This window comes from Crocuta crocuta, unplaced genomic scaffold (assembly GCF_008692635.1).
Source record: "Crocuta crocuta isolate KB4526 unplaced genomic scaffold, BGI_CrCroc_1.0 scaffold24, whole genome shotgun sequence".
Lineage (NCBI taxonomy): Eukaryota > Metazoa > Chordata > Mammalia > Carnivora > Hyaenidae > Crocuta > Crocuta crocuta.
In genome coordinates this window covers 9,798,193-9,815,638 of record NW_027530974.1, presented here as the reverse complement: position 1 = coordinate 9,815,638, position 17,446 = coordinate 9,798,193, and the positions used below count along the sequence as shown (strand labels likewise).

Below are 17,446 nucleotides of genomic sequence, written 5' to 3'. Positions count from 1 at the left end.
TTGAAACTCTAAGCTCCTAGAATCACTTCAGTATTTTCAGAAACAAGTCACTGGGGAGAAAAAGAAAAAGAAACTTTTGAGTAGGATACTAAAATATTCCTAGTACAGAAAGGTTAAAACTAAAAAGAAATGCCAAATATTGTCAGTGGGATCTCCCATACCTTGCTGGTGAGAATATAAATTAGTGCAACCATTTTTATTTTCCGGTAAATAAAAGGAATGCATATCTATCATCCAGCAAATTTCATTCTTAGGTATATGGACAACAGAAATAGATAAAGGTCTACATAACTCTATTATCTTTAATGGCCTCATACTGAAGACGACTCAATTGTCCCTCCATATTAAAATTGATAGATATCAGTACAATGGAATACTATATGGCAATAAAAATTATAAACTACAGCTGTTGGCAACAACATGGGTGAATTTCATGAACAGAATGCTGAGTGGATGCAGTAAACATAAAAGAATACAGATGTATGATCTATTTATTCAGAGCTCAAAAATAGGGAAAAGGTACTCTAGTGTATAGGAATGCCAGTTTAAGGGGTAAAGTCTAAAGAAAGGCAAGGAAGTGATTATTGTGATAAGATAGTTACCTTTAGGCAGGATCACTCCTAACATTTGTGGGGCTTAAATGAAGAACTGCATATCATCATCATAGGTCTAAATATTTTAAAGTCAGTTAAACTAACACTAAATGAAATGAAAGATGTTTTATCCTCCACCTGGACAAATATATCTTCATGGCAATCTGGAAGACCAGGTTGGACCCTAGGATTCTTGGGCTGCTTACAGCTTGTCACTGGAACATGTGACACAGGAAGAGGTGGCCCTGGGGACCCCCAGACCATCCATCTTCTCCTCCCATGTCTGCGCCATCCCGGAGGTCAAGGGCCCCTGCGTCTGTATATGTTTATCTGCAGCCTCCTGCAAATATTTGCCCCAAGGCCACCCCTCAGGAAGGTGGACCTGAGCAAGAGGCCGGAAAAAGACCTGGAAGTGGACTCAGAATCATTTGGATGGGGAATCGGAAGTCCCGGTACTTGGTGAATGGTCTAGAAAGCGAGACATAGATTCTAGGTGGACATGGCCTCTTGACCTCAAAGACTCCTCTCCCCTTGGAAAGCGATATTGCTGGAGGAAATCTAGAAACCTAATAGCACAAGGCTCAACACAGGGTCCCCCGCATGGGCTTTAGGGTAGTATCCCCTTTAAAGGGGTTGTATTAGGAAGGGGACCTGGAAAACTTCTGGGGTCCTGGCTCTATGCTGTGCCTTAATTTATGACAATTTATTAAGTTCTACATTTGTTTTACATAGTTTTCTGTATGTGTGTTATATTTCACAATAAAGAATTAATAAAACCTATCTATCTATCTATCTATCTATCTATCTATCTATCTATCTATCTACCATCTATCTATTCATCTATTACTCCTGGTACCACCATTTATGGGATCCCTCTGAATTAGCTCTGAATGCTTGGCTTTAAGCTCAGACACCTTGGGCAGTTAAAATGCCTCAAGGCATGAATACCACAGGGGGAAATGGACAGAATTCTGGAAACATAGTAACTCTCATCGCTGGTTTTCTCCACCATCTGGGGCCCAGATACTTGGGTGACCATGGATGGGCTTGGGCAGCGCCTGTGAGTCATGGGCCCGTGTTCTCTTGCCTAGCCCCTGTAGAGGGCCTCAGAGGAAAATTCTCTTTTCCCCCATCTTAACCAAGATTTTAAATACTGTGTTTATCAAACCAAAATTACAGGAAGCTATTCCCATCCTAGCAGAAGTGAAAGGAGACCAACTCCCAATTATCCTCTATTTGGAAAGCAGTTCTGAGAAGCCTTCTCTTCCCCATAAGGGCAGCTGGATAAATTCATTAGTTTGCTGAGCTTCTACTATGTGCCAGACACAGTCCTTATTTTTCTGCTCCACACTTCAAAACACCCATTTGGTTTTGATTCTTCATACTTGATAGGAAAAACACTTTCCTTTCACAAAGATTCAGATTCCTGGTTCTCAAAGAGATTTCTGTGTAGCCCATGTGGTTTAAATATCAGGACTTTTCTAACAATATATATTTCAACTATGCTCCATAAGGATACACACACATTCTCTCTCTCTCTCTCTCTCTCTCTGTCACACACACACACACACACACACACACACACACACACACACACACACCCCATCCCCAAAAACTGTTTAGCAGTGAGATGATGAAAGGGAAGTGAAAATCAGGCCTCTACTAACCAACCAAAAGCCCAGTCAATTTTTTTCCCAAAAAATAAAATTCTGGGCTTTGCATCTAAACTGTTTAAAAGCCACATTGCCAAAGCACCAGTTTTCCTCATTTTAGGGAAACAAGGAAAGCATATGGCTGCAGTGACCTTCTCAAGCTGTTGATGAGAGGTAGAGTCAGGCACATGTGGTGGCTTCAAAATGATAAAAGCAACAACATAAAAAGGGATAATGAAGCAGTGGGTGGAGGGCTGGAGGAACAAGTTAAATCAATGACAGTCACTGACATTTAGCACTGACAGTGCTAAAACTGTAGACAATGGACAATGAAGTATCACTCACTTCTACCATTCTGTCCCAATATGAAATGCTTGGCAAATATTGACCCATCACTCAAGACTCCATCCCAAGTTTACTTTCTCCCTCCTTTATTCCCTCACCAGATCAAGTTCATATTCTATCAAAGTAACTATGGCATTTTATGGAATTGTATTTTTTGGTTTGTCCTACTAGACTGGGGGTTCACTGAGGACAGGGGCATATTTTATGCATCTTTGCAGTTCCAGCTAGTGCATAGTGAGAGCCCCATAAATGTTTCCCTTGGTCACATGATTGAATGAATGAGTGAATGATGGATTTCATTCATGGGGGTATGGATTTGGCTTCTCCATCTGCTATGATGCAATCCTTAAGTGACAAAAAGTGTCTCTGCCTGTGCCAAGGTTTACCCATTTTCACATTTTTAACTTCTTTTCAGATTCAAGAAGCTGTGAATTCCATAATGTCACACACTGGCATGAGAATATCGTGTATTGTTTAAACAGAGTTATGAAAAGAAAGAAGCTGGTCAAGAGACTAAAACGGGAATTGTCCTTTTCAAGATCCAGAACTCCAACATTCCTTGGCTTCACGGAGAGAAGCACCTGTGAAAATGTGGGCAAGGGTGAGTAGTGATGGAAAAAACGTACATTTTATGCACTTCCCTTTTGTCCAGTTCAACTCAGACTCATTCCTGTGGGATAATAATCCAAATGGTGTTCCATCCTCACTCAGGATTGTAATTTATGTTTGGAATTAAAAGGCTAATTTCAGCCCACTAGTTTTTGCTCTGTTTGGTGAATCATTTGAGGTGGATACACTGTTGCCAACAGGAAATCCTCTTCCATTCAGAAATCTCCGGGGAAGTAGTCTTCTGGGATAAAGGTAGAATATTCCCCTTAGTATAACGAGTTCCCAAGCAAGTCTGAGAGTGACATTCACTGATGATTCAGAAGCTGATCACCTAGGTTACATTAGCCAGGCCTGGTGCCTCCACTCTCTGTCTGCCCTTAAGTGCTAAGCCACCCCTTTTCCATTCAGTCATTCCACAGGAAAGTCAACTTGGCCTGGGGTGGAGGTTAAGGTTAAAATGGTTGACTCGCCTTGCTAACCAAGGCTTCCTAAAGGTTTTATGGAAATTAAGTCGAAGAAGTGATGTGCTTCCATTAACTTGGAAGCAAGCAGCATGGCATGGTGTAGTGGCCCTGGGGGTCAGGCAGAGCTGGATTTAGGTCACTCTTATGCTTAGCAGTAGAGTGACCGGGAGCCAGTTGCTTCTCTCTTTTTAATCTTTGTCTCTGAATTTGTAAAATGGACATAAGAAGATTGTCCTAAGGATGAAATGAGAAAATGCCCATGAAGTAATTTGTGCTCAGAGGAAGAAAGGTTATTTCCCTTGGGGCTGAGATCCACAATCTGTTGTCTATGTCACATGGAGAACTACCCATCAGGGCAAATAAGAAGGCAACTGGGCAGTCATGTCAATCCAAAAAGTGCTATATTTCATTAGCAGGAGAAGGTCTAGATGTTAAGTAAAATGACAATTGTGTTTTTAAAACATTTTGATGAGAAATAAGAGGATTTGCATGGGAACCTTTAGAAACCAGATGGCCATATCACTGTAATTGTTTTAAAATAACTCTCTGTTAAAAGTCCCCCTAGTCCCAAAATCCTATGATGCAGAATTCTGTCACAGAATTGGACATTTCAGAAGCTTCAACCAAACTGAATTACAGTAGTTCCCCCTTACCCGGGGTTTTGCTCTTCATCATTTCTGCTACTCACGGTCAACTGCAGATGATGCATTCTGGAAGCAGATGATCCTCCTCCAGAGTGTCATCAGAAAGTCATTTGTTACCTAACCCTATATCACAAGGCCTAGGTCATTCACCTCGTTGCATCTTACTTAGGCATTTGATCATCTCACATCATCACAAGAAGAATATAAGGGACAGAGAGAGAGAGAGAGAGAGAGAGACCACATTCACATAACGTTCATTACAGTATATCATTACAATTGTTCTACTTTATTACTGTTGCTGTGAGTCTCTTGTTGTAACTTTAGCATAGGAATGTACGTATGGGAAACTGCATAGTGTATATTGGGTTCGGTGCTATCTGTGTTTTCCAGCATCCACCAGGAGTCTTGGCATGCATTCTTTATAAATAAGAGAAGACTACTGTATGAATTCAAACTGGAGCAAATGACATTTATTTGTGATCCCTCAAGTCACTCGGTGTGAATATTCACTTCTTAACAAAGAGCAAAACAAAAATAGTTTCTCCTCATTTTTTGATACCTACTCAGTTTCACTCAATTGAGACAAAAGAAAGGAAGGAAGGAAGGAAGGAAGGAAGGAAGGAAGAAGAAAGAAAGAAAGAACGAAAGAAAGAAAGAAAGGAAGAAAGAAAGAAAGAACGAAAGAAAGAAAGAAAGAAAGAAAGAAAGAAAGAAAGAAAACTTAGCAATTCTCTAAAGCAAGCCAGCGTTTCATTCCATTTGAGTCCCTGCAATGAACATTAGCACTGTGGTATTTCAAATACATGTTGATTCTCAACTTTTGGTATTCTAGATCTGAAAAGCAGACAATTCCACCACCTGAAATCTTTAATTTGCTTTAGAATTATCTGTTCAAAGTCCAAGGATCCTTAATTCCATCACTTCTGGGTGGGTTGTTCTTTTTTTCTTTCATGATTGAACTGTATTTCAGTATTACACACACACACACACACACACAGACGTACACACTTACACGTAGACTAGATAGAATGGAAGTAGTTGGCAATTATTAGTATCACCTAACAGCAAAAAAGAGCATTGATTCCTTGTCGTCAATGCTTTCTAAGGATATATCCCTAATGGTCTTTGGGGGACAGGGTCCCACTAAAGATCCAAATATGTAACCATACTGCCTGATTTGAATCCCAGCCCCACCACTAACAAGGAGTAGGGCCTTGAACAAACATTTAACCTCTCTGTGCCTCAATTTCTTCATCTATAAAATGGGTGAGACAGCACCCTTTGGGAGGGGTTGTTGTGATCATTAAGTATGCAAATTGCTTAACGTTATGTTTGGCACATAGCAAATCCTCAATAGAGGCTTCCAGTGAAACTCAGAGTTCTACAGCACAGAGGAAGTAAAAAGTCTATGGTAGGGCTCAAAGGAATCACTAAAGGCAGAATATGGGAGAAGCAGAGTGTAGGAAAGACCTAGGGAGAGATTGTGCCTTTAGGAATCTGGGTCAGGCTAGACTTGGTTGCTCTTTTGAACACGTCCCCCGTGCTGTGATTTTCCGTTTTGAGGAACCACAACAAGGACACCATGAGGTCATGGCCAGAAACATCCTTCGGGGAAACGTATGCTCTTATTNAGCTGTCATCATCAAGACTGTATGGTATTGGCACAAAAACAGACATATAGACCAACGGAATAGAATTGAGAACTCAGACCTGGACCCAAAGGTATACAGACGTATGCTCTTAAAAGCAAGTCTTTTACCAAAAAGGTCAGCAAGTGAAAGCAAGCCCTGAGATGACTACAAATACCAATGAGGAGGGAAGATGGAGAGCCTGTGCTCACAGCTCGGGGGCCGTCTGAGAGCTGCAGAGAGGCCAGGCAGTGGGTAGCCTTCGTTTGCATCTCTACACGAATCAGTGGTGTGTTGGGGGCAGCTAGTTCTTGCTCCCTGGTGCCCACTGTGCTCATGCTTCCCAATAAGTTCACGTAGGTAACTCAGCAGCCCCCATAGTGGGGGTATTTACACCGCAGAAACTGGCAGACTATAACTCAGGGGTGTTTTGTTTTGTTTCACTGTCAGAGAGCTGGTAGGTTGACATTTCCCAGTGTGCCAATGGGGATGACAGAGGAGCTGGCTCAGAGAAACAAGAACTCTGACAATAAAAATCTTTTAAACTGCAAACCTTTTCCTTTGGCATTCCTCTCTCTTCCCTGTTACTCTAGGGCTGGAAGCTGGAGGTTGCACATGGTCTGTTATAGTTTATCTGAAGAAGAAAAATCCAGCTGGACTATTGCTTCACGAATGGTCAAAATGTATTGATTGACGGGACTTGAAAATTTTGTCCTTTTTTTCCCAATTAAATACAAGTTCACCTCAGGTCTAAAATAGTCATCAGACCACATTTATACCTGCCCTACGTTTGTGAAGTCCCAAGAAGGAGGATGCAATGAAGTGGAGTAATTCACATACTCTTTTTTCAGCCCTTAAAAAATTGTATTTTGATTCTTCTGACATAGTGTAAGGAATAGGAGAATGTATGTACTGAGAATTATTGCCTTATGTCCCAACACTTAAAGGACAACTTAAATTTGTTCAGATTTCTGAGGTTGTTCCTTGAGATTAAAGATGAAAGAATAGGGAATGAAATGAAGAAGTACCTCTAAGTCTGCCTTTGTTAGTCTGCTTGGCTAGCTGTTACAAGTACTATAGACTGATGGCTTAAACAACAGAAACTATTTTCTCACAGTTCTGGAGGCTGGAAGTGCAAGATCAAGGTGTCAGCAGGTCTGGTTTCTCCTGAGGCTTCTCTCCTTGGCTTACAAATGGTCATGTTCTCCCTATGTCCTCACACGGTCTTCCCTCCATGGGAGTCTGTATCTTAATCTCTTCTTATTACAAGGACACCAGCCATATTGGATTAGGGCCCACCCACATGACCTCATTTACCTTAAATGCTCTTTTAAAGGTCCTATATCCAAACCACGTCTTAAAAGACCAAATATAGTCACATTCTGAGATACTGCGGGTTAGGACTTGAACATATGAATTTGGAGGGGGACACAGTTAAGCCCATAATGCTGCCCAAACGTAACCATAATTTATCCACAAGGAAAATTAGATTTAACAACATCACAGGTCACGTTCCCAGAGAAGCAGACTCTGGAGAGATGGAGATTGGCCTGCGGGGGTTTATAGTAGATGCTCTCAGGAAAACCTCAAGCAATGAAGGCAGTGGCATTAGGCAGAGGGGACTGCAGTGCAGTCATGGTCAAGGCCCAGGGTGATCAGAGGACTCTCCATGCATGGGGATACTTGTTCAGAACTAAAGCCAGGATGCTAAGCCTTTTTAACTCCTGTAAGGACTAGTCATGAAATGTGTTCTGCCCCAGGGAGAGAGGCATGATATGCAAGAAGAGTCTCTCTTCGACTGAGGACAATCTCAGGTGGGCTCAGTTGAGAACTGCCAGTCACCCAGTCTTCAGAAGCTGACAGATGATTGCTCAGTCAACTGGAGTCTCTGGTCAGTGTACTGAGTGTCCATAGTATAAGGAAGGAGAGGTTCCCCCAAGTGAATGAAAAGATTTCCCATCATCTTCTTAAGAAATTCCTCATAATATCTCTCAGTAGTTTAAAGGGTGACCTATTATGAACCCTAAAACACTTGGCTTGATTCTGGGTACTTCAAAAATGCCCAGAAGAATGGTCAGGGTGTATGGCTTCATGGGAAAAGTGTGCCGTTTGGAGCCAAAGAGATCTGGGTTCAACTTTCTGCCCCACTATTTACTAATACTCTTTACCCTTTCTGAACCTCCAATTTCTCTTCTGCAAAATGAGGATAAGTAAACCAACTTTGTTAGACTGGTGGGAAGGTTTAAATAAAAAATATACTTAAAGGTGTCAGGCACAATGCTTGACAAAGAAGACACCCAAAAAGCATAAGTTTTCTTCCCTTTCTTTAAGCAAATAGTTAATTGGTGGGAACCAATCTCAAACCAGAAATAGACATTTGATCTTCTAACTTGACAGAAGATGTTTCTCAAATTTTGCACTTGATCTTAGCCAAAAGGCCAAAAAGTGATGTTTCTCAAATTCTGGTGTGATCAGAATCACCAGTGAAGATTGTCAAAACAGATCCCTAGATCCCATTCATGGTGAATCTAAATCAGGAGGTCTAAGGTGAAGACCAGACATGTGTAATTTTAGCAAGCCCCATGGGGTTTCTGATATCTGGAGAATCTTGAAGCCCCCTGCTTGAGACCACGGGTGCTATCTCAGCAAGAATGGGAGTTCAGTGCTCAGATGCCTGGGGACATTTCCGCTGTCCTCATTGTCATTTAGTTCTGTGGATGTAGATGTACACATCTCATCATAAAGACTTCTCCCCTTGTATAAATACTCTGCATTCCAAAACTAAAACACGCATAAATTACATCAGTTATAGAATCAAACCAATTCCCCTTTTCAAGATGTAGTTTTATTGAGGTATAAATCACTACTACAAGGCAATTTAGTGCAGACAGGAATTTTATTGGGGGATGCAGATCCCCTGAGCTTGTCTGGAAAATGGGAAGCTTATTCAGAGATGCAGGTGTAAGAGTTGTTTGTCCTGCAAAGAAGCACTGTCTGGACAGAGATTTAACTTTCTCATTTAAATCAAGGAAAATAGAGTTCCCCTGGATGGGATTGCTAAAGGCTTTCTGTGTTTGATTATGGATCACAAAGCCCATCTGTGCTGCAGAAATTATACTGTCAAAAAGACACCTGACCGGGGTCCAGAAAGTAAACAGGAGTTGGAACACAGAAAGTGACCCCTGAGCATAGACGGGCTTTCACATCCCTACCAGACTTCCCCTGATTTAACATGGGGCCATGTGGTTTCCCAGTGTCTTCTGTGGCTTTCTCTTCCCACAGAAAGAGGCCTCATTTGTTCTAAAATATGAAGCTTTGGGGCTTTCTTGAAAATGGTACTTTCACTCAGTAAAAATAAGTCAAGATGAAAATGCTATCTGTGGGAATTCATTCTGAAAATGGATTAAACTCAGAACATGAGAGAAACAGTCCGTTTTTCCCAAGTGATCAGCAGCACCCAGACATGGTCCGTTTCCCTACAGCAAGAGCAAAAATTCTAGAATTAGCACAAAAAAAGCATTACAATCCGTGAGAAGTCCAAGATGACTCTATGCTCGTCTCCACGCTAAAACCACAAATGTGGGAATCGGTGAGTTTTTTCTGTCCTTAGCCCTACTCTGAGTTCTTATCGAGAAACAAGGGTTCCCTACAACTTGCCTTTATTCTCTTTCAAACACTATTCCTCTGGGTTTGACTAGGGCCTTGTAACACACACAGAGTCATCCTTACACTAGAGGAACCATGAATCCCCTAACCTTTAAGTATTACCCAGATCCACTTGCTCTTTTCCCTGGCTCACTTAGAGAAGAATCTTTGAGTACAACATCCAATTAAATAAATTAATTAAAGCATTACATCTAATGCTTCTTTCTTGTGTTCAAATCTCTTTCTGACTCGGCCCTGTACTCTGCCATTCCATAGCTACACAGGAAGGGCTGGAAGAACACATTAGTCAGGGTAACATTACAATGAGCTGCAGTAACGAGTAAGCCCTATAATCTTGATGTTGTAGCACAATACAGTTGTGTTTTCACTCCTGTGACAGGCATTGGCTCTCTTGGGGAGCTCTCCTCAGGCATCTGGGCTTCTTCCACCATGTGGATCCACCATCTTGGAGTCTTCACTTCCAGCAGTGTAGATAAAAAGAGAGAAGGTACGGGACATTTCAGCAAGCAAGCCAGAAAAGTGGAGAATTGGTCCGCCAGCATTCCACTGACCCAGAGACAATTGTTGACAAGTGCACAGATGCTAATAGTGTTTGTCTCAGAGAGTCCTTAGATGCCCCTGGCTTTCAATGCCTTCAAGTGTTTTTTAGTTGAGGCAACTGAGACCCAGAGTTACACAGAGCTAATCAGTGACAGCTCAATTCAGTGCTGGCCAAAAGGCCTCTTGCCCATTCCTATTAGTTCCAATTAATGTATAAAAAGGCTCATAAAAATCTCAAGATACAGTTGAAGCATTGTTTCTAGAACTTTCTATCCAGGACTCCAGGGTGAGGAGGACTGTGACCACCCTACTCCAAAACCCACAGTTCCGATGCAGTCCATCCATCTGAGAACTGGGCAGATGAATGTTTCAAGAAGCAAGTGCCAGTAGCAAACCCTAATTATGGGAAATGCTTCTTGGCCCCTAAGCATATAAAATTACTTTGCGGAAAGTCAAGAAAAATAGAAACAGAATATCCTGTAATGCTTTATTCAGAGGCCAAAAGTCACCTAGTAAGGTTTGCATCTTGTTCCTGATTCTGTCAAGATAGCTTACACGGTGGAGACAGTTGATAGGGAGAGAAATTCTGGATGGGGTCAGCCTGGTTTGTAACCATTATGTTGGCTCATGGAGAGTATGTCTTGAAAGATTTTCCTCCTCAAGGTTGAGTACAAATGAGAAGAGACAGAGACTTCCAGAAAATACCTAATAGAGAATAAAGAAATGGGTGCAGGCATTGTCTTCCTGACAGGTTCTAAACACTATCTGGAGTCCCTGAGCAGAAAGAACTGCTGTGTGGGAATCCAGATGAACCTTTGCCACAGTTTTTTAAAGTTTATTTATTTATTTTGAGAGAAAGACTGAGAATGTGCATGAGTGGGGGAGGGGCAGAGAGAGAGGGGAAGAGTGAGATAACCCCAAGTAGGCTCCTGTTCTGGCAGCAAAGAACCCGGTGCGGGGCTTAATCTCGTGAACCATGAGATCGTGACCTGAGCTAAAACCAAGAGTCAGACACTTACCCAACTGAGCCACCCAGGCGCCCCAGAGCATTTCCCACACTTCTGACCATCTATATCAATGTCTATTGATCACTCAGTTACACACCTATGTTTTTTAACTCTGACTTTATCATCACAAAAGTTATATATCTGGATATTTTGCGTGAACCTTAAAATTTTTCACCTGGAGATCTGATGTTGAGTAGTTAAAGGCTGCATGTTAGTTTTTCTCAGTTTTAGAGAGGGAAAAGAAATAAAAATAATATCTGCCACTTGGCTGGAAACTTCGATGTTGAGTTAACCTAAACATTATTATACATAATGTATTTTATTACATAAAATACACAAACAAGTAATAATAGAATTAGATTTATAGAGTGAGTGCCAAATTATATTACTTCATTTAATCAAAGCACAATCACATTTCCTAGATTCACAGTCAGGTATTAAAAATAGTGCAGAATGTAATTACACATGCTTTTATTTTTCAATCTTTTATCTCATTCTCAGTGTTTCATACTCAGTGCTTCCCCTTTTTTTTAAAAAAAATTTTTCATCCTTGTGGGTTGGGCGAACGTTGTGCCTGGGTTATTAACAGTCATAATGTCATAATGAAGCCAGTGAGATGAATGGATTTGCTGAATCACATGATAATTTATGGCAAAGCTTCGACTCAGATCAATCTTCAGCATGGTGAGCAAGAGAGATGGAGGCGGGCTGGTTAGGTAACTCCAAAAAACTTTGAACTATGGCAGCGCTCAGAGTTAAACTCGTAAAATGCATACATAAAGTGCATACAAACTAGTTAAACAGAATGGATGTAATTAGCCAATTGTGGATGGAAGCCACAAAACCATCCGTTTATATGTAAGATGGAAGTGTGTGAAAGTGTCTCAAACTTTAGCCCCACTGATCTGGGGGTACGGTAATGAGAAAGATGTACATATGATTATAAGTTAGTAAGCAGAAAACCCAGCGGCTGCATTGTACCTGTCTGGATGAAGGCTATGTGAATGAAGGAGCTGGTTAGCCAAAAAAAGCAGGAAAAAGAACCAGAGGGTCACAGAGGCCCTCTGGATAGCACATTCCATCAACATGGAAACATTTAAAAAGACACAGTCTTGGCAGTGTTGGCCAAAGCATTATGGTTTCCTTGATGAGACTATCTCTTTTAGGAGCAAGAATGCCCAAGCCATTGATAGTAACATTTTAAGATCAATTAAGAGCCCTTTTTTTCTGATTCTGTGGACATCAAGCAACCCTGTGATAATTTGGCTCCTCATGACAGACCTGTCTCAATGCTTTCTGGTCTATTTACCAGGTGTGTTTATTATTTTAAATCACTGTAATTGTATCTGATGGTTATGAGCTGGTCCCACCTTAAGCATGCCACCCAAATCCCTTTTATGAACCTAACAGACGTTACACCATGATCTATTCTTCAAGGTAAACACCACCTCTGGAGTCCACCTGGGCCAGCAGTACTGTCACCTAGCAACAGCTCAGGCTTCACTCTGCTCTTCTTGAGCTGTTGTTGAACCAGCCCCATGCAATTTTGATGCAACCATACATAAAGTCAAGATCAGGATGTTCTAATAATTGACAAAGCAATTGCCATATTGTAAGCCAGGAGTAGCCCGCAGAATCAAAGGATGGAAAGGGCCTAACCACTTTAACAGGCCGCGCGCTGATTTTCAGTTGTATCTGGGACCCTGCCACAGACAGCTTCATCAAAGATACCAAGTAGTTGACAGAGTAATGTTTTCCAGGTTTTCTCACACCTTATCCAATTGCAGTAATTGTTAGGTGATAAATACAGTGACAGCTCATTACACAATTCAGCTTCCAGAAGCCGAAAGGTTAGGTGGTACCTCTCACCTGCTAGGTGATAGGTTAGCATTTTACCCGTGTCCCTTCTCCTCTCCCGACCCCACAGTTCTGTCTGCAATCTTGTGCACTCAAGGCATTAGATTTCACACAAAGCCTTTTGAAGTGAAAATAAAGTCAGAAGGCTCTACTACAGAACCTAGGAGTAAAACTATGTATCAAACTATACACAGCAGGCAGGAATGAAGGGGATAAAGAATATGGCCTGGTAACGTGAGAGCATTATCCCTAGTCTCTACAGGTTTTTAGGTGTGTGTGTGTGTGTGTGTGTGTGTGTGTGTGTGTGCACGCGCGCGCACACGCACACGCCCTTGTGCGTGTGTGGTGTCTGTGTCTCCCTGAGTACCTAGGGAAGGGTTTTTATACTCTTGTGCCCTCACATGTATAGTCCTAAGTCCATAGATGCTAACTATTTGGTGATTTTTAGCAGCTTTATTGAGGTATAATTGGCATACAATGAACTACACATATTTAAGGTGTATGTTTTGATAATGTTGACACACATATACAGCTGTAAAACCACCATCACAATCAAAATAACAAACATATCTATGATCCCCAAAAGTTTTCTTGTGCTCCTCTATATTTTTAATAATTATTTTTCAATATTTATTTTGAGAAAGAAAGAGAGAGTGAGAGAGAGAGAGAGAATGAGAATGCATGGAGGAGGAGCAGAAATAGAGAGAATCCCAAGCAGGCTGCACGCTGTCAGCGCAGAGCTGGGCATGGGGCTCGATCTCATGAACACTGAGATCATGACCTAAGCCCAAAATCAAGAGTTGGATGCTTAACTGACTGAGCCGCCCAAGTGCCCCCTTGTGTTCCTTTATAATCCCACTTTTTGCCCCTTCCAACTCCCATCCCATACCCAGGAAGCCATCAATATGCTTTCTGCCATTATACATTTGTTTGCAATTCCTAGATGTTAATATAAATGAAACATACAATACATCTCCTTTCTTCCTGGCTTCTTTTACAGAGCATAATTATTTTGATGTTCATCCATGTTGTGGTGGGTATCAATAGTTCATTCTTTCATTGTTGCTGAGTAGCATTCTTATAGGTATAGACCACAGTGTGTTTATCCATTCATCTGTAGATAGATACTTAGATTATTCCCAGTTTGAGGCCATTAGAAACGAAGTTCTATGAACATCTGCATAAAGGTGTTTGCATGGACATGTGCTTTTCTTTTCTTTTTCATTAATTTATTTTCAAGTTACTTAATGTACAGTGTAGTCTTGGCTTCAGTAGTAGACCCCAGTGATTCATCTCTTGTATATGACACTAGTGCTCATCCTGGAAAGTGCCCTCCTGAGTGCCCATCACCCTCCATCCCTGCTTCCAGCAACTCTCAGTTTGTTCCTTATTTAAGAGTCTCTAGGGGCGCCCGGGTGGCTTAGTCGGTTAAGCGTCCGACTTTCGCTCAGGTCATGATCTCGCGGTTCGTGGGTTCGAGCCCCGCATCGGGCTCTGTGCTGACTGCCAGCTCAGAGCCTGGAGCCTGTTTCAGTCTGTGACTCCCTCTCTCTCTGACCTTCCCCTGCTCACGCTGTCTCTCTCTCTCCTAGAAATAAATAAAAATATTTTAAAAAAAGAGTCTCTTGTGGTTTTCCTCCATCTCTGTTTTCGTCTTGTTTTTCCTTCCCTACCCTTATGTTCAGCTGTTGAGTTTTTTAAATTCCACATATGAGTGAAATCATATGATATTTGTCTTTCTCTGACTGGATTATTTTGCTTAGTAAAATACACTCTAGTTCCATCCATGTTGTTGCAAACGGTAAGATTTCATTCTTTTTCATCACTGTAATGTAGGTTACATACAGACTGCTTGTATGGGGTAGTTTTATGGTGTGATATGATTTCCAAGCCCAGGAAGACCCTGTGCACCTCTCATCACTCCCCAGCACTACCTTCCACTCCTGTACAGACACACACACACACACACACACACTCACACAATCTCCCCTTCTATCTTGCTGACATGAGCCGCCTAATTGGAAACCTATTTCTGTGCTTGATGACTTTGTTCCCTATAAAACTGCAAATTACCTTTGAAGAAAAAAAAGTAATCATGAACTTATTCGTGTAGGTGACAGTACGACGTCATAGAAAGAGCCCTGGACCAGAAGAGTCAAGGCTTGGGTTCTAACCCTACTGCTTCCTCTCCCTTCTCTGTAAGCTAAGATTCCACTTAAGCTCTCTGGTGTACTCTAAGGGGATGATGCCATGTGAGCCATTCATTCACCCAGTGAATCTTACCACGGTCACATATTGTTTTAAGTGCAGAAGGCATAGCAGTGAGCAAACCGAAGTCCCTGCTCCCACAGAGTTCATATGCAAGTCAGAGAGATGGATAATAAGCAGTAAACACATATGTAATAGATCGTCAAGGGGCAGTGAATTGCAAGAATCAAAATAAAGCAGAGTAAAGAGATGGAGAATGAAAAGGAATGCTAATTTAGGTGGTGGCAAAAGACATTCTTTCCGAGGCAGGGACATTTCAGCAAAGGCCCAAAGGAAGTTAAGTGATGGGACATGAGGCACGCTGGCAGAAGAACATTCCAGAATGGGGAGTGGTAAGTGTCAAGGTCATTTTCCTCGATGTGTTTGAGGAAAATAAAGAAGCCCATATGGTTGCAGTAAAGAGTTAGCTGGAGAGGGGTCTAAGGGCCGAAACATATGGGGCATTGCAGGCCACTGTAATGACTTTGGAGTGTGTGTGTGTGTGTGTGGTCTAAGGGACACGGAAATCACTGCAAGGTTTGGAGCAAGGGAGTCACAAGGTCTGACTTATTTTTGAAAGCTCACTTGGGCTGATGTGCTCAGGACAGGTAAGAAACGCGTGTTTGGAACAAAACATTAAACAATTAGATGTAGGGTAAGCATTTCACACAATGGAATAAGAAAAGAGTAATGGATGACTCCAATATTTTGGCCTCAAGAAGAGTATGTTATTAAGTAAGATACAGAAGCCTGGGGAAGAAGGAGGTTTTGAGGGGTCGTACCAACAGTTGTTCTGAGGCATGTTAAGTTGGGCTTGTCCATTAGCTGTGCTAGGGGCAGCTCAAGTGGGCAGTTGTGTGTATGGGGCTGGAGATTTATATCTGGAGTCATGAATGTCTGCACGGTAATGGAATTTATAGCAGCAAGTGGGGCCACCTAGGTGGTGACTGTTGCTAGAAAATAAAAGAATTCCAGCAAGAAAAGGGGGACCCGAACAAAAGAATCCAACTTATTAGTGGGTTAAATGAGATGAACACCTAACACAGTACATTAGAGTACTTCAGGGTACACCCCAGAACCAGAAATCTCAACTAAAATGAACTTGAACAATAAGAACATTTATTATATAATATAATTCTGGAAAAAGAGTAGTTCTGAGTTTGGCTGATTCATTGGCTGAACGATGTCAGCAAGAACCAAGACCCTCTAGCCTCTGGGTGGCTCAGTTGGTTAAGAGCCAGACTCTTGGTTTCAGCTCAGGTCATGATCTCATGGTTCACAGGTTTGAGCCCCACATCAAGCTCAGTGTTGATAGCACAGAGCCTGCTCAGGATTCTCTGTCTCCCTCTGTCTCTGCCCCTTCCCCAATCTCTCTGTCTCAAAAATAAGTCAATAAAAACTTAAAAAAAGAAAAAGAAGAACCAAGGCCCCTTCATCTTTGGACTCTGCTATTCTCATAAGAGCAAGATGGCTGCTGTAGCTCCAGATGTCACATCTTCTCACACTGTCCAGAGGTGGGATGAAGGCAACAATCTTTTGTCATCTCTTTTTAAGAGGAAACATTACCAGTAGCCTCCCTGCAGAATTCCCTTTACGACTAAACCAGAATGGGTCACAAACTCATGCCAACACAAATCTTAGCAGGGAACATGCATATGTGCCTAACCATACTATCATAGACTCTGAGGGTAGAAGAGACCTTGAAAGTTCATGTATTTTCAATGTCAAATCCTCATGACTTTGTGCAATCGACAAGATTGCAGCAAGAAATACAGGACCTATCCGAATTATCCTAATTTAACAGGAAGTCAGAGGATTTGATGCCAGCACCAGCTATGAGTGAGGGCAGAACACAGCAAAACTGCAGAGTAGTGCACTACTCAAAGCTAGTGTGAGAGACGCTTCCCTCCCCACACCCCAACAGGATCTGAGACCTTTGGTCCAGGGGCACAGCCAGCCAACCCACAGCCACCTTGCAGGATGAAGGATGCTTTGGAATAAATGCTCTTACCTCACCCCTTTCTCCCTCCAACTAGAAAACAGAGGTAAGACCCTGAGACACAAAGCATAGAAGAGTGGAGAAGGTTCTAGAAGAATAAATAGAAGATATCTAGTCTGCCCCATAGGGAAGATCAGCCACTCTGAGGCCACTCATTTCACCTAGGGGACAATTTTGACTTCTAGAAAGCTTCCA

At 41.9% G+C, this 17,446-nt stretch overlaps 1 protein-coding gene across 1 annotated transcript in view; it reads left to right on the top strand.

The window, feature by feature from the left end:
* Positions 1 to 3,046: 3,046 nt before the first annotated feature.
* The window catches only part of NEDD9 (neural precursor cell expressed, developmentally down-regulated 9), a 113,585-nt gene continuing 99,185 nt past the window's right edge, over positions 3,047 to 17,446 (top strand). The window contains exon 1 of the mRNA XM_077770102.1: positions 3,047 to 3,191. Coding sequence (XP_077626228.1) covers positions 3,180 to 3,191 — 12 coding nt within the window. The 5' untranslated portion in view covers positions 3,047 to 3,179. The remainder of the gene's footprint in view (positions 3,192 to 17,446) is intronic.